Source organism: Bufo bufo, chromosome 7 (genome assembly GCF_905171765.1).
Source record: "Bufo bufo chromosome 7, aBufBuf1.1, whole genome shotgun sequence".
NCBI classification, from domain to species: domain Eukaryota; kingdom Metazoa; phylum Chordata; class Amphibia; order Anura; family Bufonidae; genus Bufo; species Bufo bufo.
This window is the reverse complement of record NC_053395.1, coordinates 91,564,387-91,590,946: the sequence shown is the minus strand read 5'-3', so window position 1 is coordinate 91,590,946 and position 26,560 is coordinate 91,564,387. Positions and strand designations below refer to the sequence as shown.

Sequence of the window (26,560 nt, the reverse complement as noted above, 5' to 3'; positions counted from 1 at the left end):
AGGATCTGTTGGGTAAGTAATGATCTATTCTTTAGGCCTCTTTCACACGGGCATTGCGGGAAAATGTGGGGTGGTGTTGCGGGAACACCCGCGATTTTTCCGCGCGAGTGCAAAACATTGTAATGCGTTTTGCACTCGCGTGAGAAAAATCACGCATGTTTGGTACCCAAACCCGAACTTCTTCACAGAAGTTCGGGCTTGGGTTAGGTGTTGTGTAGATGTTATTATTTTCCCTTATAACATGGTTATAAGGGAAAATAATAGCATTCTGAATACAGAATGCTTAGTAGGTGATCAATTGAGGGTTAAAAAAATTTCAAAAAATTAACTCACCTTCTCCTCTTGTTCGCGTAGTTCCCGGTCTCTTCTTTACCTCTTTAATGATGAGCTGTGGGCTAAAGGACCTTTGGTGATGTCAGATCACATGCTCCAATCACATGGTCCATCACCGTGGTGATGGACCATGTGATCTGACGTCACCACAGGTCCTAGCCGGTAGTTCATCATTAAAGAAGTAAAGAAGAGACCGGGAGCTACGCGTACAAGAGGAGAAGGTGAGTTAATTTAATTTAGTTTTTTAACCCCTCCAGCGCTATTGTACTATGCATTCTGTATTCAGAATGCTATTATTTTCCCTTATAACCATGTTATAAGGGAAAATAATACAGTGAATAGACTGTCACCTAGCAACCATGCGTGAAAATCGCACCGCATCCGCACTTGCTTGCGGATGCTTGCGATTTTCAAGCAACCCCATTCACTTCTATGGGGCCTGCGTTGCGTGAAAAACGCAGAATATAGAGCATGCTGCGATTTTCACGCAACGCACAAGTGATGCGTGAAAATCACCGCTCATGTGAACAGCCCCATAGAAATGAATGGGTCGGTATTCAGTGCGGGTGCAATGCGTTCACCTCACGCATCGCATCCGCGCGGAATACACGCCCGTGTGAAAGGGGCCTTACTGAAGGCAGATCACATGTGTTGTCCAATTTCCTCCTGAAACAAGACAACCCCTTCAACTAAGAGTGGCTACAATTTATATAATCGGCACATTACCAGGCCCATCCATCAGCGCTCTCCAAAGAATAACACTATGAACAGCATTAGCAACAAGCATTTGTGCAGTGCTGTGTACAGTGTAATTCAATAGAGGAAGCTAATGGACAAGTCTTGTCACTTGCCATGTTGTAGACAGGAGTCCCATACAGTCGGTCAAGAGACTGGGATAAAACTTGGAGGAGGAACTTTAATAATCGGGAAAGTAGTACAGATTCCATTATATTATCAAATGAATAAGTCACTTATAGATGTTTATATAACATTTGAAAACATATTGATAAGGCTGCTGTCATGCCCCGTCCTGATGGTGTGCGGAGGTCGGCCAGGATAGCAGCATGAGTTTAGTGTTGTGTTTTGGAGCTGTGCTGGATCCGCCTCCCATCAGGTGCACTGAGTGGGGTTATGAGTTTAAATAGCACTCCACCCCAGTGCTCTGAGCGGATTATATTATTCACTTTTGTCTTGGAAGCTGGAGAGGAAGGTTGTCTGTTCCAGCGCAGAGAGATAAGTGTGGTTTCTTGTTTGATTGTGTGGTGTCATCTCTCCCATCCAGGTTCTGTGCGAGCAGGCTGCTCCTATTTCCCCTCTTCACCATCTCAGGGAATTTAGGGTGTTTCAGTCCAGGCACGGGGACACTTCATACCTACCACAAAGGTATGCATGTGGGCTGAGCAGTGCAGGGAGAGAGGTCAGGGATAAGTTAGGAGGTGACCCTTCCCCTGTCTCTCGCCTAGAGCCTGGTTGGTGGTTTAACTGTTAGTCTGAGTGCACGTCCGCCGTGACAGCTGCATTCACACGTCCGTGGAACACAGTCCGTGTGATACCGGCCTGGATTTCTTCAGAGTGCAGGAGCACACGGCGTCATTGGTTGCTATGACACCGTGCGCCTCCTGCTGCCGCCGCTGTACAGTGATACACTGGTATAGATCATACCAGTGTATTACTATACTGCGGCGGCAGCAGGAAGTGCACGGCATCACAGCAACAAATAACGCTGTGCGCTCCTGAAGAAATCCAGGCCAGTATCACACGGACCGTGTTCCACGGACGTGTGAATGCAGCCTTAAATGACTTATCTTTTTAACCACTTCCAGACTGGACCATTTGCCTCCATCCTGACCAGGCCTAATTTAGCAAATCTGACATACAGGTCAAACTCGAAAAATTAGAATATAATGCAAAAGTCCATTTATTTCAGTAATGCAAATTAAAAGGAATTGCATTAATGCAGCTTAAAATTAGAATTTTGTGAAAAGGTTCAATATTCTAGGCTCAAAATGTCACACTCTAGTCAACTAATTAATCCATATCCCATGAGCAAAGGATACCTCAAAATTGTGATTTTGGGGTTTCATAAGCTATAATCATCAAAATTATAACAAATAAAGGCTTGAAATATCTCACTTTGCATGTAATGAGTCTATCTCATATATTAGTTTCGCCTTTTAAATTGCATTACTGAAATAAATGAACTTTGCACAATATTCCAATTTTTCGAGTTTGACCTGTAACATAGTAACATAGTACATAAGGCCGAAAAAAGACATTTGTCCATCCAGTTCGGCCTGTTATCCTGCAAGTTGATCCAGAGGAAGGCAAAAAAAAACTGTGAGTTAAAAGCCAATTTTCCTCACTTTAGGGGAATAAAAAATTCCTTCCCGACTCCAATCAGGCAATCAGAATAACTCCCTGGATCAACGACCCCTCTCTAGTAGCTATAGCCTGTAATATTATTACGCTCTAGAAACACATCCAGGCCCCTCTTGAATTCCTTTATTGTACTCACCATCACCACCTCCTCAGGCAGAGAGTTCCATAGTCTCACTGCTCTTACCTGTACAGTAGGTGTTTGTGAGATTGTGTTTTCAGCACGACAGCGTCGCGCTGATACTCGGCGACGTGGTGCCGAGATCTCGCACTCACTGGGATAGCGACAGCACATCCCAGCAAGCGCGTCATAGAAGAGACGGGAGATCCGACTTGGATTCCCGCCAATTCTACACGTGTGCGGCGTTTGTTATGAATCCTGAGGGGGAAGTCCCCGCCGGATTTTAAATAAAAATCCGGCCTGGGTCCCGCCCTCAGGAGCATACCGGGCCCTTAGGTCTGTTATGGGTTGTAAGGAGAGCCCCCCCTACGCCGAAAAAAAACGGCGTAGGGGGTCCCCCTACAATCCATACCAGACCCGTATCCAAAGCACGCTACCCGGCCAGCCAGGAAGGGAGTGGGGACGAGCGAGCGCCCCCCCCCCCCTCCTGAGCCGTACCAGGCTGCATGCCCTCAACATGGGGGGTTGGGTGCTCTGGGGCAGGGGGCGCACTGCGGCCCCCCCACCTCAGAGCACCCTGTCCCCATGTTGATGAGGACAGGGCCCCTTCCCGACAACCCTGGCCGTTGGTTGTCGGGGTATGTGGGCGGGAGGCTTAACGGAATCTGGGAGCCCCCTTTAATAAGGGGGGCCCCCAGATACCGGCCCCCCACCCTAAGTGAATGAGTATGGGGTACATCGTACCCCTACCCATTCACCTGCAAGAAAAGTGGTAAAAACACAAATAAACCACACAGTGTATTAAAATATTTTATTTTTCTGCTCCGGAGGCCGCCCCCTGTCTTCTTTATTAGCTCTTTTACCAGGGGGGGCTCTTCTTCTTCCGATATCCCGACGGGTCTTCTCCGCTATCCGGGGGGGGTCTTCTCAACTCTCCGGGGTTCTCCTTCTGTCTTCTCCTTCTGTCTTGTTGTCTCCTTCTGTCTTCTGTCTCCGGGGGGGGCTCTTCTTCTTCCGATATCCCGACGGGTCTTCTCCGCTATCCGGGGGGGGTCTTCTCAACTCTCCGGGGTTCTCCTTCTGTCTTCTCCTTCTGTCTTGTTGTCTCGGCGCACCCCGATTCTTCGTCTTCTCTTCTTGTTTTCGCCTCTCTCTGTTGTTGACTCGGCGCACCCCGGTTCTTCGTCTCGCGAGACTCGGCGCACCCCGATTCTTCGTCTCGCGAGACGAAGAACCGGGGTGCGCCGAGTCAACAACAGAGAGAAGAATCGGGGTGCGCCGAGTCTCGCGAGACGAAGAACCGGGGTGCGCCGAGACAACAAGACAGAAGGAGAAGACAGAAGGAGAACCCCGGAGAGTTGAGAAGACCCCCCCGGATAGCGGAGAAGACCCGTCGGGATATCGGAAGAAGAAGAGCCCCCCCTGGAGACAGAAGACAGAAGGAGACAACAAGACAGAAGGAGAAGACAGAAGGAGAACCCCGGAGAGTTGAGAAGACCCCCCCGGATAGCGGAGAAGACCCGTCGGGATATCGGAAGAAGAAGAGCCCCCCCTGGAGACAGAAGACAGAAGGAGACAACAAGACAGAAGGAGAAGACAGAAGGAGAACCCCGGAGAGTTGAGAAGACCCCCCCGGATAGCGGAGAAGACCCGTCGGGATATCGGAAGAAGAAGAGCCCCCCCTGGAGACAGAAGACAGAAGGAGACAACAAGACAGAAGGAGAAGACAGAAGGAGAACCCCGGAGAGTTGAGAAGACCCCCCCGGATAGCGGAGAAGACCCGTCGGGATAGCGGAAGTAGAAGAGCCCCCCCTGGTAAAAGAGCTAATAAAGAAGACAGGGGGCGGCCTCCGGAGCAGAAAAATAAAATATTTTAATACACTGTGTGGTTTATTTGTGTTTTTACCACTTTTCTTGCAGGTGAATGGGTAGGGGTACGATGTACCCCATACTCATTCACTTAGGGTGGGGGGCCGGTATCTGGGGGCCCCCCTTATTAAAGGGGGCTCCCAGATTCCGTTAAGCCTCCCGCCCGCATACCCCGACAACCAACGGCCAGGGTTGTCGGGAAGGGGCCCTGTCCTCATCAACATGGGGACAGGGTGCTCTGAGGTGGGGGGGCCGCAGTGCGCCCCCTGCCCCAGAGCACCCAACCCCCCATGTTGAGGGCATGCAGCCTGGTACGGCTCAGGAGGGGGGGGGGGCGCTCGCTCGTCCCCACTCCCTTCCTGGCTGGCCGGGTAGCGTGCTTTGGATACGGGTCTGGTATGGATTGTAGGGGGACCCCCTACGCCGTTTTTTTCGGAGTAGGGGGGGCTCTCCTTACAACCCATAACAGACCTAAGGGCCCGGTATGCTCCTGAGGGCGGGACCCAGGCCGGATTTTTATTTAAAATCCGGCGGGGACTTCCCCCTCAGGATTCATAACAAACGCCGCACACGTGTAGAATTGGCGGGAATCCAAGTCGGATCTCCCGTCGCTTCTATGACGCGCTTGCTCTCCATCGCGGCAAGCCAGCTCGGCGCTGGCTCCCGCAGAAAGAAGAGAAGCCAGGCTGCGCGAACAAGTGGATGAGATGAGTTTAATTTATTTAATTTTTTTAAACCCTCCATCCCTAATTTACTTAGGCCCCTTTCACACGGGCGAGTTTTCCGCGCGGGTGCAATGCGCGAGTTGAACGCATTGCACCCGCACTGAATCAGAACCCATTCATTTCTATGGGGCTGTTCACATGAGCGGTGATTTTCACGCATCACTTGTGCATTCCGGGAAAATCGCAGCAAGCTCTATTTTGTGCGTTTTTCACGCAATGCAGGCCCCATAGAAGTGAATGGGGCTGCGTGAAAATCGCAAGCATCCGCAAGCAAGTGCGGATGCGGTGCGATTTTCACGCACGGTTGCTAGGAGACAATCGGGATGGAGACCCGATCATTATTATTTTCCCTTATAACATGGTTATAAGGGAAAATAATAGCATTCTGAATACAGAATGCATAGTAAAATAGCGCTGGAGGGGGTTAAAATAAATAAATAAACAAACATTTAACTCACCTTAAGGCCTCCTGCACACGACCGTTGTGTGCACCCGTGGCCGTTGTGCCGTTTTTTTTTCGCGGACCCATTGACTTTCAATGGGTCCGTGGAAAAATCGGAAAATGCACCGTTTTGCAGCCGCATCCGTGATCCGTGTTTCCTGTTCGTCAAAAAAATATGACCTGGATGCACACAATATTGGCATCCGCGTCCGTGGTCCGTGGCCGTAGGCTACTTTCACAATGACTGATCCGCTGATCCATCTGCATAAAAGCTTTTTCAGAGCTGAGTTTTCACTTCGTGAAAACTCAGATCCGACAGTATATTCTAACACAGAGGCGTTCCCATAGTGATGGGGACGCTTCTAGTTAGAATATACTTTGAACTGTGTACATGACTGCCCCTGCTGCCTGGCAGCACCCGATCTCTTACAGGGGGCTGTGATCCGCACAATTAACCCCTCAGGTGCTGCACCTGAGGGGTTAATTGTGCGTATCATAGCCCCCTATAAGAGATCATGTGCTGCCAGGCAGGAGGGGGCAGACCCCCCTCCCTCCCCAGTTTTAAATTCATTGGTGGCCAGTGGGCCCCCCCTCCCTCCCTTGTATTTAACACATTGGTGGCCAGTGCGGCTGGCCCCCCTCCCTCCCCAGTAGTTAACACATTGGTGGCCAGTGCGGCCGCCCCCCCTCCCTCCCCTGTAGTACTGTAGATTCATTGGTGGCCAGTGGGCCCCCCCTCCCTCCCTCTCCTAATTAAAATCTCCCCCCTATCATTGGTGGCAGCGGAGAGTACCGATCGGAGTCTCAGTTTAATTGCTGGGGCTCCGATCGGTAACCATGGCAATCAGGACGCTACTGCAGATAAAAAAACTGATATTTCCGGGCTGCATAGAGCCTTTATATGGGTGTAAAACACTGTGCCTTGCAGTAACACGCATAGGGAGTGTGCTGGGGTAGTAAAATAACACTGTCAGTCAGTATGACATGCATATGACAGGCGTCACTATTAGAATCACTGCACACTTCACTTATTTGGGCAGTCACGGGGCAAAAACTGACCAAATAACTCAAGTATTAACTCAGCCTTACAGGTCCATGTTAGCGTCAAGAAGAAGCGCACCTCTTTTTACACCGTCGTCAGCTGATTCCACATCGATGTCTTCAGAACCTGTTCTATTAAACGCTTATACAAGTAGAACCCCCCAACAGAGTTTGGAGGGTGTCAGCAGTAAGTTTGTGTTGAAGTCACTGATTATTTTGCCCTCTCTCTGATCCATCAGAACAATAATCCACAAAAAACGGATCCAGTCTGTGGAGCATACGCATTCACTCGGTCAGCATTTGCTCAAAAATCCATCAGTATTGCTAATACACAAAATAATCCATGATAAATTAGCAGCATGGGGGCCCCGTGTCATCTTCTACACACTTTCAAAATAATCCTTCAGCGGGGCGAATAGATACCGGATGACCGGGACGCTCCATGACCTTTCAAGCAGCAGCTGTCGGGAGCCAGCGGTTCATTTCGGAGACGTCCGTATAATGCATGGAGAATCCGAAGACCCTCTCCATCTCCGTGCACCACAGGATACCCTTTTTTTGATTTCCATGATGACTGCAAACCAGTGATGTTTTCACTGGACGAAGAGACTGGGGCCTGGTTGGTTTGAATCTTGAGTAACTTCGCGACTCTTCCTGGCTCCAAGCTATCGTTAAGCTTTGTCTTCTCATTGTCTGTAGCTACTGGAGGCCTGTTCATGCCAGGCAGGTTCCCCCAGAAGTATTTTGGTCGATGAGCTGCCCATACCGCACTTGAATGAATCTTGACAGGATTCATCTCCAGGTGGAGAGAAATTGTTTTCTTGGCATGCTTTCTCCATCGCAACACCACGTCATTGAATAAACAGAAGACTGGCCGATTATCTCCTGTAGTAGGCAAAATTGAAATGTTATTGGTAAATTTACTAAATATTTATTATTACATTAATGAAATATAATAAGGATGCCCTCCTTTTCAGTTCCATGATGACTGGGAACCCGTGATGTTTTCACCAGACGATGAGACCGGGGCCTGGTTGGTGGTTTGAATCTTGACTAACTTTGCGACTCTTCTGGGCTCCAAGCTATCTTGAACCTTTGTCTTCTCATTGTCTGTAGCTACTCGAGGCCTGTTCATGTCAGGCAGGTTGCCTCCAGAAGTATCTTGGTCGATGAGCAGCCAATACCACACTTGCAGCAATCTTGATAGGATTCCACTCCAGGTGGAGAGGAATTATTTTCTTTGCATGCTTTCTCCATTGCAACACTACGTTGTTGAATAAACAGAAGACTGGCCAATTCTTTCCTGTCTTAGGCAACATGTAATGTTTATTAGTAAATTCATTAAATATTTAATATTGAATTGATCCAAAACTTGATTAAAATTATAAGAAAGTATACTTAAATTTGCCAAAACTGACCAAATAACTCAAGTATGAACGCGACCTTACAGGTCCATGTTAGTGTCAAGAAGAAGCGCACTCCTTTTACACCCTCATCAGCTGATTCCACATAAATGTCTACAGAATCTGTTCTATTAAATGCTTATACAAGTAGAGTTCCCTGACAGAGTGATTAATTTACCCTTCCTCTGATCTATCAGAACAATAACCTACAAAAAACGGATCCTGTCTGGGGAGCATACGCCTTCACTCGGTCAGCATTTGCTCAGTAATCCATGAGATTACATGTGAAGGTAATATTTGCATGTCTTCTGTGTTTTGCACCCACTCTTGCTTTAGGCTACCAAATCATGAGCCAATTCTGATGGGACCATACTGCTGCTACACAGACAGGATCTGTTGTGCGTCTCATTTTTCCTTCCTTCTGACCAATCAGAAGAAAGGTCAAATAAATGGTGATTTCAAGAAGGCCAAACAAGTACAATGGCGAGCCCCATCATAGAGTGGGGAGGGTGGTAACAGCATGAGAAGTCCACAGAGTGGGCCTATTACATAGTGTTGAGGTGGAAGCAGCATGAGGTGATTAATAAGTGGCCCAATGACAAGGTCTGGAGGTGGCGGCAGCATCAGGAAGCCACAGAGTGGCACAATGACAAAGTGTGGAGGTGACAGTAGCAGTACACAGAGTGGAAAGGTGACAGTGTGGAGATGGCAGCATCTGGAGGTCACAGAGTGGCAAGGTGACAGTGTGGAGATGGCAGCAACAGCAGCAGCATGAGACCACAGAGTGGCATGGTGACATAGTGTGGAAATGGCAGCATCAGGAGGCCACAAAGTGGCAAGGTGATATAGTGTGGAGATGAAAGCAGCAGCAGCATGATACCACAGAGTGGCAAGGGGACATAGTGTGGAGATGGCAGCATCAGGAGGCCACAGAGTGGCATGGTGACATAGTGTGGACATGGCAGCAACAGCAGCATGATACCACAGAGTGACACGGTGACATAGTGTGGAGATAGATGATCTAATCTGATGCATCAGGCATTGGTGGGTGGAAATCCTGGCTGATCCATGCCTGATTCATCTTGACAAAAGTAAGTCTCTACACATTTTGGGTGGACAGGCGAGTTCTACTTGGGGTATCTATGGCCCCCGCTGCACTATACACCCGCTCTGATGCCACACTTCTGGCCGGGCAGGAAAGATTTTCCAGGGCAAACTCGGCCAGTTGTGGCCACAAATCCAGTTTGGCTTACCAGTAGTCCAGCGGATCTTCTATGACAGCTGGCAGGGTGCTGTCAAAGTATGCCACCACCTGCTGGTTCAGGTCCTGCTCCAGGTCTACCTGCTGCTGCTGGTGAGTAGTTTCTTCACTATGCGGATGAAGAAAGCTGCTCATCAGCGACTCTAGACTCAGTCTTCTGGTGCTGCTCTCACTTGCGACAAAGTCGAAGATCTAGTCAACCGATCAAGCACCAGTGTGTTGCTGGTCAAGACACGACCACTAGCTGACATGTGTACCTGAGGCCTCGGGAAGAAAAACCTGATGCCACGCCCCCTTATTCTGCTGCGACCTGTGCCTGCGCCAGAATCATTTACGCCTCTGACACTTCCCTGTGCAGGGCCTGGCACTTCTCTGTCTGACATACTTTTAGCTGAAGTAAATAGATTAAAAGCAAATTAAAACACCCCTAAAAGAGCCAAATATATGTTTCTTTTTTTTACTGAGATAGGCAACTAAAAGATTTGAAATTGGCAACACAACAATTTCAGCGTAAAGAACAGCAAAAGTGAACTGCGTGTATATTTCTCGTATTGGACTAAAATAGGCCACTAAATGATTTCTAAGTAAATAAAAGAAAAAGTGAACTGCAAATATTTTTCTCTTTTTCTCTAGAAATATGACAATAAACGCTTTCAGCGCAAATAACACCAAATGTGAAATGCGTAAATTTTTTTAGGATTGTAGTGAAATATGACAAGGAACGCTTTTAGCGCAAATAACAGCAAATATGAACTTAGTCAATTTTTCTCTTTTTCTCTATAAATATGGCAATAAACGCTTTTAGCGCAAATAACACCAAATGTGAACTGCGTTTATTTTTCTCGTATTGTAGTGAAATATGACAAGAAACGCTTTTAACGCAAATACATTTCACTTTCTGATCGCTTTTTATCTCATTTTTTGGGAGGTGAAGTCTCAAAAAAGCTGTTTGGTGTCATTTTTCTATATTTTGATTACGGATGCAACAATACCATATATGTATTTTTTTTTACATTTTACACAATAAGAACATTTAAAAAAAAAAATAATGTTTTTGTGTTGCCATTTTCTTAGAGCCATATTTTTACAATTTTTCTGGCTATGGTCTTGTGTGAAGGCTTGTTTTTTGCGTGATGAGGTGGAACTTTTATTGCTACCGTTTTGGGGGGCATATGACTTTTTAATTGATTGATATGTTTTTTGGGAGGTGAGGTGACAAAAAAAGCTGTTTTGGTGTAATATTTATTTGTTTTTTTTACACTGTTCACTTGATGGGGTAGATCATGTGATATTTTTTGTAGAGCCAGCTATGGACATGATGATACAAAAAAAATGTCGATTTCTTATTCTTTTTTTACACAATAAGATTTTTTTTTGTTTTAATCTTCTTAGAGCCATATATTTTTTAATTTTTCTTACTATGGTCTTGTATGAGGGCTTGTTTTTTGCATGATGAGGTGATGTTTTTATTGCTGCCATTTTGGGATATATACGACTTTTTGATCGATAGACATTAAGTTTTTTGGAGGTGAGGTAACTAAAAAATCTGTTTTGGCTAATGTTTATTTATGTTCTTTTTTTTTTTTTTTTACGTGTTCACCTGATGTGTCCCCCATAAGGTCATACAAGACCTCTGGTGGACATTTAACTTAACTTTTTTTTTTCTTACTATTGATTTCTCCTGTTACTGGGGCAGACATAGTAGCCCGTTACACGGGGAATATAGCCCCATAGAGGCTGTACAGCAATATACAGCATTGTACAGCCTCAGTGCAGGGCTGATTGTAGTCTGTGGAAGACCTGACCGTCCAAGACGTTTATAATCAATAGGTGGTTGGGAAGTGGTTAAGAAAAACTGATAAATTGAGCTTAGTAAAAGCAGAACTATGAGCCACGGGACACAATTAGTGAATTTATTAATGCATTCACACTAATATTGATGGATTTACTATAACTTACGCCACTTTCCTTAGTTGCGAAGACTTCAGTTTCTGGTGCCAGAGATACACCTAATTTATTAAGAGGCATCTGTCTCAATACATTTATTAAGAGGCATCTGTCTCAATAAATTAGGCGCTTCTCTCTCAAGTGCGTAGGGGATCAAGACTGGCAAGTGAGAATGCCAGTTTTGATAAGGGTACGGTCACACTGTCAGGTTTCCACATGCAGCTTTGGAAACCAAAACCAGGTGTGCATTAAAAAATAAGAGAAGCCATATCTGTCCTTTATACCGTTATACGTTCTCTCCTTATGATTCATTCCTGAATTTTGACTTCCAAAATCATATCCAGAAACATGACAGTGTAGCCGTACACAAAAGTAGAACTGGCTTAGTTGCCCATAGCAACCAGATTCCTACTCATTTTTTACATCTCCTTTGGAAAAGTGTCCAACTAAGCCAGTTCTACTTTACACCAGTTTGATGAATTCAAAAGCATAAAAAACTGATTGCACCACGGCAGGAAAAACGGACTGAACTTGCATGCAAAACCATCCGTTTTTTCCTGAACAAACGCTGAGAGAATCCGTATCATTCGTGTGAAAGAGGCCTTACAAAAATGTGCAGTTTCATAAAGAATAAACTACTGATCCAGTTTTTGCAGTCCCAGACTCCCAGTATATAGAGCTACACAGATGAAAGCCACTTAGCAGCTACATGGCTTACCATGTTCATGTTTGTGTCTTACAGCAAATGAAGGCTCTGGGGAAACAAGTCAAAAGGAGACGTCGACTTGTGACATCTGTCAGTTTGGAGCAGAATGCGATGAAGACGCAGAGGATGTCTGGTAATATTTCTGGCAGTTACTCTCTCATTTCCTTCTCTATTCATCATATGTAAAGTCCATTATTCCTTGTTAGATATATTACAAAAAAGGAGACAATATTTGTTAATTTGTACAATCTACAAGTAAATAAAAGGTAGTATGGCTCTATTATAGACAAATACTTGATAGAAGGTTCACACATTTAATCTTTTGCTGCATGTTGATTGCTATATATAATAATCCAGTCCATGGATCCATTCATGTTTGCTGGCGTCAACTTGATGCCAAATCTACTAGTTTACATTGGGCTTCCTCAATTTCATCATAACCAGTTGTTCTACAGGATCCGTCATGATATGTTGTTTTATTTTTAAATTTTTTTTTGGATCAGGGGCATAACTAGGAAAGGCCTGGCCCCATAGCACACCTTTAAACAGCCCCCCCCCCCATTGAGCATTAACCTGACATGCCTGAATACACACAATTGAGTGCATGAGGCCTAAATCTGTTTCAAAAAGTACCACTGTCTGACCTGACAGGTCCAGGCAGCTTAAGGCCTCTTTCACACGGGCGTGTCCGGATTAGGTCTGGATGCGTCCCGGTGCATTGCGGCAAACCCTCGCGAGTAGGAACGCAATTGCAGTCAGTTTTGACTGCGATTGCGTTCCGATGTTCAGTTTTTATTGCGCGGGTGCAATGTGTTTTGCACGCGCGTGATAAAAAACTGGCTGTGGTACCCAGACCCGAACTTCTTTACAGAAGTTCAGGTTTGGGTTAGTTGTAGTGTAGATTGTATTATTTCCCCTTATAACATGGTTATAAGGGAAAATAATAGCATTCTGAATACAGAATGCATAGTACAATAGGGCTGGAGGGGTTAAAAAAAAATAATATATATTTAACTCACCTTAATCCACTTGTTCGCGCAGCCCGCATCTCTTCTGTCTTCATCTGTGAGCAATAGGACCTTTGATGACGTCACTGCGTTCATCACATGGTCCATCACATGATCCATCACCATGGTGATGGATCATGTGATGAGCGTAGTGGCGTCATCAAAAGTCCTATTGCTCACAGATAAAGACAGAAGAGATGCCGGCTGCGCGAACAAGTGGATTAAGGCGAGTTAAATTTTTATTTTATTTAAAAAAAAATTTTTTAACCCCTCCAGCACTATTTTAGTATGCATTCTGTATTCAGAATGCTATTATTTTCCCTTATAACCATGTTATAAGGGGAAATAATAATGATCGGGTCCCCACCCCGATCGTCACCTAACAACCATGCATGAAAATCGCACCGCATCCGCCCTTGCTTGCGATTTTCACGCAACCCCATTCATTTCTATGTGGCCTGCGTTACGTGAAAAACGCACAAAGAGGAGCATGCTGCGATTTTCACGCAACGCACAAGTGATGCGTGAAAATCACCGCTCGTGTGCACAGCCCCATAGAAATGAATGGGTCAGGATTCAGTGCGGGTGCAATGCGTTCAACTCACGAATCGCATCCGCGCGGAATACTCGCCCGTGTGAAAGGGGGCTAAGAAGTAGAGGACTGTGAAGAATGTGCTGCATATACTGTAGGTAATGCTGCACATCCTCCACTCTTTTTATTGTGTTCCAGGTTGGATTCCCCTAACATTTTGGGCCCCGCAGTAGCCTTTATGGCTGCTTTAGTGGTAGTTACGCCCAGGGCCGGTGCAAGGATTTTTGCCAAAACAAGCGAAGCTACATTTTGCCCCCCTCCCTCTCGCAGCTCACCTGGCTCTGGTCCCGTCTGCAGCAGCTGGCTTCTGCTCTGTGTGGTCCTGGTATCTTCTCTGTGCTTCAGACAATCGCTGGTTTGAGGACCGTATTTTTCGCCCTCTAAGACGCACCGGCCCATAACCATCATGCCCCCCATGTCAGCCATTATGTGCCAATGTCAGCCATCATGCCCCCCCCATGTCAGCCATCATGCCCCCCCCATGTCAGCCATCATGCCCCCCCATGTCAGCCATCATGCCCCCCCATGTCAGCCATCATGCCCCCCCATGTCAGCCATCAGCGGAAAAAAATAAAAAATAACTTACCTCTCCTGCTCCTGGATGCTGCCGCTCCTCACCAGCAGCACCCTCGCTCTTCTTCCTAGTTCTCAGCTGTCAGCTTTGAAGGCTACTCACAGTGAAGTCACATGGTGCGCAGCCCTTTACAGCAGACAGCCGAGCGGAGGACCAGAAAGCGATGAGTACAGATCCTTCACTGCTTCCCGATCCTCCGGTACTAATGAAGCCCTTCCAAAATGGAAGCGCTTCATTAGTATTCACCCCATAAGACCCAGGGGCTAAAAATACAGGGTATTTAAAAAAAAAAAAGTTTCATTTTTCCGCTGGTTCAGATGCCTGGATTGAAAAAACATATTAGAAAATGTCTGGAAATTGATGTCTCAGCTGAATTTGCTCCCATCTACCTGTACAGTAAGCCGGATTGGGACTGATGCACACTGGCGCAATATTAATAGTTTTTGTTTGTGACGCCAATTGCAAGGTGCACAGGTTATAGTCTCAGGGCCCTTTAAGGTGTTATAACTCACGTACCAGGTGAGGAATGCCAGAGTGGGGATAATGTCTCTGTGTAATGTCAACGGTGTCTCCTACCTTGGTATGGCTGGATTCCTGGATCCTGGCTCACATACAATAAAATGAGTGTTGTCAGTAGGAGTAACTGAGGAATGAAGGAAATCCAGACTTGGAATAAAGTTCAACTTGTCTTTACTTAATGCAGCTTGAATCCATATGAGTAACAGCATTAGCCTTGGGTCCCAGCAGGTATTGACAATATGTGGCAGGAATCAATATATATTCTGCTTCTTATCATATGCCTAGTGAATCTGGCAGGTATCTATCTTCTGCTCTGTCTGTCTTCTGCTTGATATGGGCCTGACTAGCTGAGGAGGAATTTGGCTTCTCCTGGTCTCTGGATAAACACTCACAGGACTGCTCGCAGGGTATGATTCTTCCTGGAGTGCTGTAGTTCTGGAGGGGCTGCTTTCTTTCTTCCAGCACTGAGGCTGATGGCTCAGTCTGGGAATGGAGATTTTTGGCCTCAGCCGAGGCTGGATCCTAGGTTGGGATCCTTATGTCTGGGAGCTCCTACCAACACAGCCCACCCCTAGCCGGGGTGGCTGGTACACTAAGTAGAACTTTCCTTCCTCCCCATGAGACAGGACATGGGCCAGCTCACTTCTGCTCAAAGAGAGGGGAGACTAGACTGGAATGAACTATTCCAGTCTAGCAATACTAAACTGGATAAGGTCCTGCTACATACTGCTGCCACCTGCTGGTGTACATGGAAATTACAGCAAAATACATAAAACAGGCCTAGAAAATACATATACAGAAAGATGCAATGTTAGATTACACAAGATGACAATAAATATACACCTAGCATGATGTAGCAGGGAGAAAGAGTTTAGTGACATACTCCGGGATGTTACACCTGTAATTCCCCTTTTCAAGTTGTTGTTTGTACTCTTAACTGTTACATATGAAAATAATAATGGTGAATATAGAAAATTCTAAAATCCTAAAGAAATATCTGTGAGGGCTTGTTCACACGACCGTATGGCATTTTCTGTGTTTTGCGGTTCATTTTTCACAGATCCGTGTGTTTCCGTTTCTGTGCCGTTTTTCCATTCCGTTTCTGCGTATGGCATATACAGTATAAAGTAATTACATAGAAAAAATTGGGCTGGGCATAAAATTTTCAAGACATGGTTCTGCAAAAACAGAACGGATACGGAAGACATACGGATTGACTTGAATGGAGCCTCGGAACATGATTTGCGGACAATAATAGAACAAGACTTAAAATGTAGCGGAACGGAAATGCAGACATACGGAAACGGAATGCTCACGGAGTACATTCCGTTTTTTTTTTGCGGACCCATAGAAATGAATGTTTCCGTATACTGAACTTAAAAAACGGCCCGTATACGGAACGCAAAAAAGTTTGTGTGAAAAAGCCCTTAGTAGAATGTAGGTGATAGATTGGGGAAATAAAACAAAGGGGAAGATTAATCACCTGGTGAAGAGGAAATCTGGCTTAATTGTCCATTGCAACCAATCAGATTCGACCTTTCATTTTCCAAAAATGTTCTGAAGAATGAAAGGTTTAATCTTTCTGGTTGCTATGGGCAACAAAGTCAGTTTTTCTTTACACCAGTTTTGACAAATCTCCACCAAAATGATAATATCCAGAATTATAAATAAGCGTGTAATGTTTCTTTTTTCCCCTGCATATTATTGCAATGTTTTGGCTCCCAGTGAAAAGAGTATTACTATCAATAAGGTAATGCACAGCTGTGTTAATGTTATGCATTTTCTGTATAATATTTTGTAAGAAAGTATTAGGGTCATTTATTAAGCCTGGCATTTTAGACGCCAGTCTTTATAATCCTGCGCTGTCTGTAATGCGCCAAAGTTACGTAGAAAGTACTCTCACAAAGTTTGTACAGCTTCACGCCATACCTCCCCCGCTTAGAGGGAACATACTGGCGGATAATGAGTCTCCTCTTGAAAGCAATGAGAGACTCATCAACCGCGACTTCCCTTCCAGGTACATAGGCCTGCACAAATTTGGCCCCAAAGTGATCGATGACCGGCCTGATTTTGTACAGGCGGTCATAGGCAGGATCACCTTGGGGGGGGACATGTTGCATTATCTGCATAATGCAGGCATTTCGGATGGCCTCAAACCGGGTACGTGTCATGGCCGTACTGTAAAGTGGGGTCTGGTAGAGGACGTCCCCACTCCAGTAATGCCTGACACTAGGTTTCTTGACTAGGCCCATATGCAGCACGAGGCCCCAAAACGTCCTCATCTTGGCTGCACAGACCGGAGTCCAGCCACCGGGCCTAGCCAAAAAGGAGCCCGGGTGTTGAGCAATGAACTGTTGTGCGTACAGGTTCGTCTGCTCCAACATCAGATTCACAAAGTGGTCACTGAAAAAAAGACTAAAGTAGTCGTATTCAGTGAAGCCCACTGTGGAAATCTGGATTCCTGGTTGGCCTACAAAATCAGGAATCACAGGCTCAAAACGCTCTGGGGAATACCAGACAAGTTCACCGGTAGGGGGCTCCGGTGAACTTAACTTGTGGGGCGGAAAACTAGTACGAGCCCCAGAGCTTCTCGTACTAGTGTGGGTCACAGGGTCCCTAGCATGGCGGTCCCATTGCTCCGCCTGGCGGCGTCTCCGCCGCCTTGGGGTCTCATCATCATCGCTAGATGATAAGGAGGACGCGGATGACAAAAGGAAAGTGGGGTCATCCTCGTCCTCACTGGGGCTCTCGGACTCGGAGGCAAGCTGGGCGTATGCCTCCTCAGCCGAGAACATCCGGCGGGCCATAGGGGAGTGTGTGTGTGTGTGTGTGCGTGTAAATCTTTATTTGGTGTGCGTGTGTGGGGGGGCACGGGTGTTCGCGAACTTACCCTAAACCTAACAGAAATAAAATAAAAAAATAGCCCAAAAATGTCACATTTAAAAAAAAAAATATTCAAACTCGCTGATCAACCGTCCGAAGTTGATCAGCGGTGGGATGTGCGATGCGCTAACAGTGGCCGGACGCTAAGAGTCCCGGCCACAGTCAGCGTACGCAGAAAAAAATAAAATAATATGCTTGTGCCCCAAAAAAAGTTGTGGGGGGGCGGGAGGGGGGCAAGCTGCAGCACACCTGGGGGGTCTAGGGTCAGGGTTAAAAACATGGGGTGGAAAGTGGGCGGGGTTTCAGCAAATCAAGCGTGCAATATCTCGGAAACCAAGGCGGCTCAAACGTTCATTTTTGCAGCACAAACGAATGGTGTATTTATTTTTGAAATTAAGGAACATGGGGTGGAAAGTGGGAGGGGTTTCATCAAATCAAGCACGCAATATCTCTGAAACCAAAGCGGCGCAAACGTTCATTTTTGCAGCACAAACGAATGGTGTATTTCTTTTTGACATTTAAGAACATGGGGTACCAACTTCACACAGGTCCTTTTCAAGGGGGGAAAACAGAAGAACTTACAGATCAGTAGTTAGGTAGAGAAGCCGACCGCTCTAAGAGCACCTAGGCTTGCAGCTTCTCAAACAGACCTCCCAGACTCCCAGAGAGAGAGCTCCTGGGTCAGGGCTGCTCACTTAATTAGTACATCTGCGTGAGCAGTCCCCCAGGCAGGTAAAACCCGGACTGGCTCCGGGTGGTCAGGGAACCCACTCAACTCTTCCCTGACCGGCTCCAGGACCCTAAACTGGCTTTCTTTTTCACAGGAAGCTTCTAGAAACAAAGAAAAGCAAACCTTACTGGAGCCTTTTAACACATGAAGTGCCGGAAACTTGGTGCAATGTACACACCATCCAGCACTTTCTCTGCCAAACATTGTGACACCCTGTCACACAGCATATATACATGTTTTCTACACCAAGAGCACAACATTATATGAGAGGGTCAATAATGTCCAGGCTGTGGAAGGTTTCCAAACAAAAGACCCAGCACCATCTATTCGGCTTGAAGTAGAAGGCCGCAGTTGTTCCTGCTGGCTTTGGAAAGGTGCAACATTATAGTTGAGGAGAAAGAAGATGAGATAGTAGATTGGATGGCTCATTCCACCTCTCAGTCACATCAGAATCACAGCGTTCCTCCTGCTCCTCCTCTTTGCAGCCCCAAAGCAGACTTTGAGTGGAGTCCTATCTGACTGCACTGCCACTTTCTAAAAGGACACCTTCCTTTTTCCTAAGAAGTGACAAGAAAAAACACTACGCCCTATGGCAGATAGTCAAGAGAGTCTCCCGGTTGATGACTTGTGTGAGAACAGTTAGCGGTTGCACTGCCCTGAGGAAGAGGTGGGGGAAGAGGCTGCAGACCCCATGCACAGCAGTGTTGGTGGTGGTAGTAATAGTGGCCCCCGTAGCGGCGCTATTGGTATTGGGGGCAGCAATAGTGGCAGTTGAGGAAAAGCAGGGAAGGGGATAGATAGATAAAGGGAGGGTGAGGACTCATAACAGCCAGGGCCAGGTCTGCTTCGGGATCTGGTGATGTCACTGACACTGTGGGTGGGTTATGCCCAAAACGTTCTAGAGTTAAGCCCAACTTAGCTGCCTCTATTCTTGCACAAGTATCTCCTACCTGGCGTTTTTCTCTGTGCTGCCGGAAAACAAAAGCATTGCCTTGTGCATACTGTGCAAGAGCAAAATAAAACGTGGGCAAGGAAACACAAAAGTAGGCACCACAGCTCTATTAAACTACATCAAGCAGCATCACTCCATTTCCTGGGCAAACAGAGGTGGCAGCAAGAGTTCCTTCATTCTCCCGGTCCAGCTTGCGGCAGCCAGGCCACATCCACGAGCAAAATGGTGTCTTTAACATCATCATTATCCCTTTCCTCCTCCTCCTCCGCTCCGTAGATAGCCATCGATAACAAAATGTGTGGCCAGGAAACAACTCTACGTGCCCAGTAATTCAATGGTGCGCAAGCTTTATTCCAACCTTGCCAAGTTGCCAGCAGTGCACTTGTTGCTATACCATTTAGTCCAGTCTTTTGCCTTTAGGGAACTAATAGTGTGCACTCAGCCTCACTGGAAGATTCCTAGCCAGCATTATTTCTCCCACAAAGCCATACCTGCCTTCATGCCACACTGGACAACATGAGCAGCTCTTACAGGCAGGGATAGGACATGTCTTTCATGGCCCACTGGGTCAGGGTTTTTTCTGTCAGTGGCAGCACCCCTGCAATGAGGCCAGGTCTTTTTGAACCCCCCATGATTGTGTCAGCCTGGCTCACACACCAGGCACTTATCCGCCTCCTCTGCCTCTTCCTCCATGGACACTCACCCATCCACAACAGCAGCAGTGCACAGCGTCGCTCACACTAACCCTCTTTTCCTATCACATGTTTCAAGTCAAGTGTTGCCACGCTGTGTAAGAACTGATCTGCCTGGGCGAGAGTAGCCACTCAGGCGAGCAGTACATCAAGCAGCAAACATCTCGCTGGACTTCAACCTGCCAACTGCAGCTGGGAAAGGTGGTCAATGACAATGGGGAAACATCTTGGCTGCTCTGAACCTGAGGGAAATAACACATTCTCCTTGCATGGCGCATTTTATCAACATAGTCATGCAATGCTTTTTAAATAAGTACACTGGCTTGTGCAAAGTGCTGGTAATGTCTAGGAGACTGTCCAAAGCCATATGATATGAGGAATCAATGTCAATATGGCTATATTCCCCATGAGACGGTGACAGGAGACCTGATCACCCATAAGGGGCGCAAGTGTCCACACCAAGGCCATGGTCCGCATCAGGTCCCCAGTAACCATTTGGGATCTAATATATTGGACCCATCCAAATCCCATATCGGGGTCAAGCCCATATCATACGGCTTTACATGAGATCCCTGTTTGATGCCCTTATGTCAGATACCTGACTGGCGGCTATCTATATGATGGCCAGGTTCACATCTATACTTCTATCATTATTATGTTCTTTTACATTTCTGGAACTTTTATAGTGCTTGCAGTGCGAATATTATGGTTTTACAACTTTCCACTTTGCCTTACAGTAACTTGCAAGGCTCTGACTTGACTTCCTGACATGCTCATTGTGCTTAGTAACAAGCTGATTTAGGCATTTTTTCTATCTGAGGTTTGGGATGGTGAGTTTTGTGCAGTGACATGCCCTAAACACCTGGGATATCTGATGTTGTTCACTTTATTAATTACTTGCTATTATGAAAAAATATGAACACTATATGATGGACACTGGGAATATTGCATGGTGATGTGTGATCTTCACGATATGAATTCACTTATGGATGCACATTTTAAAATTGAGTTTGCACTATATTTGCACTTTATTTTTGTACCTTTACCATGAATTGATGTGATTATTGTTTTTTTGGGTTGTACTCATGTTCATATGTGACTCTGCCTATAAATTTGTACCCTGGGATCCTTACACTTGCTTGAGAAAGGCTCTATGTATGAGCTGAAACATTGTATATGGTATATATGTAATTTTTAAGATAAAAGTCATCATTCAAACCAAAAATACAACTCAGAGATGAGCAGAAATAGTAGATTGTGGTTGCAATCTGTAATTGTGGCTGTGTTGTCATGACAACCTGCTTTAGAAAAGGTCACAAAATATAAAATGTGATTACTTGTTATAATAGTGATAAAATTCTGCATGCCTAGATCTTTTTTAGCCAAAGGGTCTGTGGTCAGATGTTGCTCGCATGATTGTGCTTTAGTGGACCTATGATATAGATCTAATGACTCTGCAAAAATGAACAAATACAAAATAGCCATAGCACAGGTTGAGTGCGGTTAAAATACGAGCTTTTGGTACATATTGACAGACTGTACAGATTATAGTTTATATAATAGAATGGTCTTTGACAGTTGCTATTCACAATCTGACGGGTGTCAGCATTGAACAATGTTCCTTTATAACAGCAGTAATTTGCTGTGCTGAATTCTGTGACTAGCATACAGTACATGTCTTCTCCTCATTCTAGACAATTTTAGTAAAACATTAAATGATCAACCAGACAAGTTAGCCGATTATACATCACAAGGTATATTTGCCCTGTTAGGCCTCATATACTGTATATGACAGCTCTGTACAACCTCCAAATTGTACAGCATGTAACGATAAGCCTACTCTAATCCTTAATGCCTCAGAGTTCAGGAAGCACAGTGGTTTTTTCACATTCCGTGTGAATCTAAGCAACAACTGTGACAAGCTTAACTACAGGGTGGGCCATTTATATGGATACACCTTCCTGTTTGTGGCACATTAGTATATGTGAGGGGGGAAACTTTTCAAGATAGGTGGTGACCATGGCGGCCATTTTGAAGTCGGACATTTTGAATCCAACTTTTGTTTTTTCAATAGGAAGAGGGTCATGTGACACATCAAACTTATTGGGAATTTCACAAGAAAAACAATGGTGTGCTTGGTTTTAACGTAACTTTATTCTTTCATGCGTTATTTACAAGTTTCTGACCACTTAGAAAATGTGTTCAATGTGCTGCCCATTGTGTTGGATTGTCAATGCAACCCTCTTCTCCCACTCTTCACACACTGATAGCAACACCGCAGGAGAAATGCTAGCACAGGCTTCCAGTATCCGTAGTTTCAGGCGCTGCACATCTCGTATCTTCATAGCATAGACAATTGCCTTCAGATGACCCCAAAGATAAAAGTCTAAGGGGGTCAGATCGGGAGACCTTGGGGGCCATTCAACTGGCCCACGACGACCAATTCACTTTCCTGGAAACTGTTTATCTAGGAATGCTCGGAACTGACACCCATAATGTGGTGGTGCACCATCTTGCTGGAAAAACTCAGGGAACGTGCCAGCTTCAGTGCATAAAGAGGGAAACACATCATCATGTAGCAATTTTGCATATCCAGTGGCCTTGAGGTTTCCATTGATGAAGAATGGCCCCACTATCTTTGTACCCCATATACCACACCATACCATCAATTTTTTTGTTCCAACAGTCTTGGAGGGATCTATCCAATGTGGGTTAGTGTCAGACCAATAGCGGTGGTTTTGTTTGTTAACTTCACCATTCACATAAAAGTTTGCCTCATCACTGAACAAAATCTTCTGCGTAAACTGAGGGTCTTGTTCCAATTTTTGTTTTGCCCATTCTGCAAATTCAGTGCGCCGATCTGGGTCATCCTCGTTGAGATGCTACAGTAGCTGGAGTTTGTAAGGGTGCCATTTGTGAGTAGCTAATATCCGCCGAAGGGATGTTCGACTAATGCCACTCTCCAGTGACATGCGGCGAGTGCTACGCTGTGGGCTCTTGCTGAATGAAGCTAGGACAGCCACTGATGTTTCTTCATTAGAGACAGATTTAATGCGTCCACATTTTGGCAAATCCAACACTGAACCAGTTTCACGAAACTTAGCAAGCAGTTTGCTAACTGTAGCATGGGAGATGGGTGGTCTCTTAGGCTGTCTTGCATTGAAATCTGCTGCAATGACCCGGTTACTGCGTTCACCAGACATCAACACAATTTCTATCCGCTCCTCACGTGTTAACCTCGGCGACATGTCAATGGCTGTAAACAAAGAGAAACTTGTAAATAACTCATGAAAGAATAAAGTTACGTTAAAACCAAGCACACCATTGTTTTTCGTGTGAAATTCCCAATAAGTTTGATGTGTCACATGACCCTCTTCCTATTGAAAAAACAAAAGTTGGATTCAAAATGGCCAACTTCAAAATGGCCGCCATTGTCACCACCCATCTTGAAAAGTTTCTCCCCTCACATATACTAATGTGCCACAAACAGGAAGTTAATATCACCAACCATTCCCATTTTATTAAGGTGTATCCATATAAATGGCCCACCCTGTAGTTCAAAACCATGGCATTTACCCACCTAACCGGCCAGATCTATTTTCCATTTTTTTTCACATTTGGTTATCTAAACATTTCTGCTCCTTTTTTAAATGTTAAAGAAATCAGAAAATAGTATGTTTTACATATTTTCTTCTTGGTGCAACTAAAATTTAATTTAAAATTATGTCCCTTTTCTATAATGGTCATTTTGATACATAGCATATATGAGTTAGGCTTCATGCACACGACCGTTCCGCAATTTGCGGAACGGAACAGGCGGCCCATTGTAGAAATGCCTATTCTTGTCCGCAAAATGGACAAGAATAGGAAATGTTATATTTTTTTTGCAGGGCTACGTAACAGAGCAACAAATGCGGACAGCACACGGAGTGAATGGGTCCACACCCGAGCCACAAAAACTGCGGCTCGGATGCGGACCAAAACAACGGTCGTGTGCATGAGGCCTTATGGTCACCATGGGTGGGGCTAGTAGGTGTGGCATGTGGCTTTTTCTATTTTGTCCTTCCTTCCACACTTTGTGCTCCCATAAGGTCATACTGTATGAGACCTTTGGAGAGGCATTTAAACATTACATTTTTTAATTGATGATTTCTCCTGTATTTGGGGTTGGTTTGGTGCAGAAGTGAGAAGGAATTTAACAGCTGTGTTTTCTGCAAGAGTAATCTTGTATATAGATTATTACTATAGACGTACTGTGTATAACTCATCATTAGTTTTATCATTCATGTGTATGTTTAGTGTTCCTCAAATTTTAAACCTGTATTCTGTCTTGCAGGCATGGGCATTTACTATAGCATAGTATGTTTTTTTAAAGACTTCTGTTCTCAGCAACAAAACCTTCACTTGTTACTTGATTAACATTGATTGCTACTTTATATATTTTCTTGCTCTTTTTTTCTGCTGTGAAAAGTAATTTGTGAAAATTATAGAAATTCTATTGTAGACTCATTTTCCTGAGGGTTTTTTGACATCTTCTGGGCTTCAGTCCATGCAATATGAAAATGACTTCAGCTGTACTGGACTTTGTCCTTGAACAATCATTCCTGATGGTAGGAGTAAGTTTTGTCTCTCTTGATATGATAGAAAAAATGTAAAAAAAAAAAAAAATGGAACACAGGTTTGAAGATTATGCACAACCATGACCAGTGATTAAAAGTGGATTTTAGCTAATGACAGCCCAAGAACACGTGTTTAATCATCTGTATAATTAAATAGACTGCAGAGTTCAGATAAAAACCATGTTAATAAATTCACCATTTCCTAGGGTTTTGTGTTTGCTTTATGTTTTACAGTCTTGGTAAAATAAATCCTTACTTCCCTTTTCTAGTTGTTTAGCTTTACTGACTCACTGATTGACATATACCAGAACATTTGGGGAAATATTTTTCTCTGAACTGCATCTTATTTAATTCAAATTTAAACCAATGAAATGTTTATATGTATAATTCCCTACATATACTGTGCTGATTTTTTAATACATCTATATTTTATGCTCCACGTAGACCTGCAAACATTTACTATTCAGCCTAGTGGGACAGAGTCAACCAATCGGTTTGTCTTTGGGCTAAACCTAAGGGTGTTATCCTGGCAGTCCCCTGGTATTCACCTTTTAACCCCATACAAGGATCTGGACTTCACTGCAGGGGAGCCACCAGTGTACTCCTGGTATGGTTAACAGTGTGTAGCATCAAAGGTGCAGGCACACTAAGTCAGTAACAGGATGAGGTCAGGGCAGGTAGGGTACATGCAAATCCAAAATATAGGTCATGGCAGATAGCAAAGGGTCAAAACAGTAATCAGGCACAGGTAGGGTCAGGCAGTGGTGATCCAGAATCCAGGATGAGGCAGAATTTGGGACACACCCAGAGAATCAGATACAGCACACCATAGCACCTATCAGACTAGTGAATCTATTGCTTAGGAAGAGAATTAGACAAACAGCATGGCATATATCGCATAATCTGATTAACACATTCTAAACAGCTGCACACAAGAACCAAATGAGTGTTTATCCCTTGCAATACTGCAGAATAATTTGAGGTTCAATGAAGAATATCCCCAATAGACACAGAACACCGCTACCCAGACCCACTGTCAGAGTGCTGGACCTGCATCTAACACAAGCAAAGAGGCACCTATCCTGCCCGATGTAGCAGGGAAGCGGCAGACACACGCTACCAATATACCACTCTGTCTACAGGACTAGTAAATCTGCCCCACAGTCTTAAAATGCACCAGATTAGCACAGTGGATGATGCTGGATGATAAATCTGGCTCATTGTTAGGCTAACTTTACACCACCTAATTGTTTGCTTTGTTTTACTCCAAAAATTTGGTACATGAGGGTTCATCTAAGCAATAGTAAGAGCAATATGTGGCGCACTGAAGTGACAAATTCAAGGTAGAGGTGCTCACAGTAAAGAGGAATCACCCTTCCTCTAGTGGGCTGATAAATTGTAAGTAGAGATACTGGGCACTCTCACTCTATATAAAACAATATAGTTTATTGTTAAATGAAAACAGTAGTATCTGACAATAGATATATACATAAAACGTAACTGTCCTAAAATCGCATAGTAGTCCTAGACCTAAAATCAATTACATATAGGTGCTTAAAATACTATAACACTTATCTAGACACAGATGTAAATATAAGTATACTATATATTAATGAATAAAAACATAATACATTCTGGATGGTGTAGAATAAAGCCTCCGTACTGAATAATATCGCAGCAGTCTTTGATCTATAACCTATGTGACTGTTAATGTCCTATGCAGATATTAGAACCCTCAAAGTTCGCGTCTCCTCCAATTGTAGTAGTA

The 26,560-nt window shown here is 44.9% G+C and overlaps 1 protein-coding gene across 1 annotated transcript in view; it reads left to right on the top strand.

Annotated features, from left to right (window-relative positions):
* TMEFF2 (transmembrane protein with EGF like and two follistatin like domains 2) overlaps positions 1–26,560 on the top strand; it is a 1,600,560-nt gene that overhangs the window by 678,713 nt on the left and 895,287 nt on the right. The window contains exon 5 of the mRNA XM_040440620.1: positions 12,261–12,357. Coding sequence (XP_040296554.1) covers positions 12,261–12,357 — 97 coding nt within the window. The remainder of the gene's footprint in view (positions 1–12,260; positions 12,358–26,560) is intronic.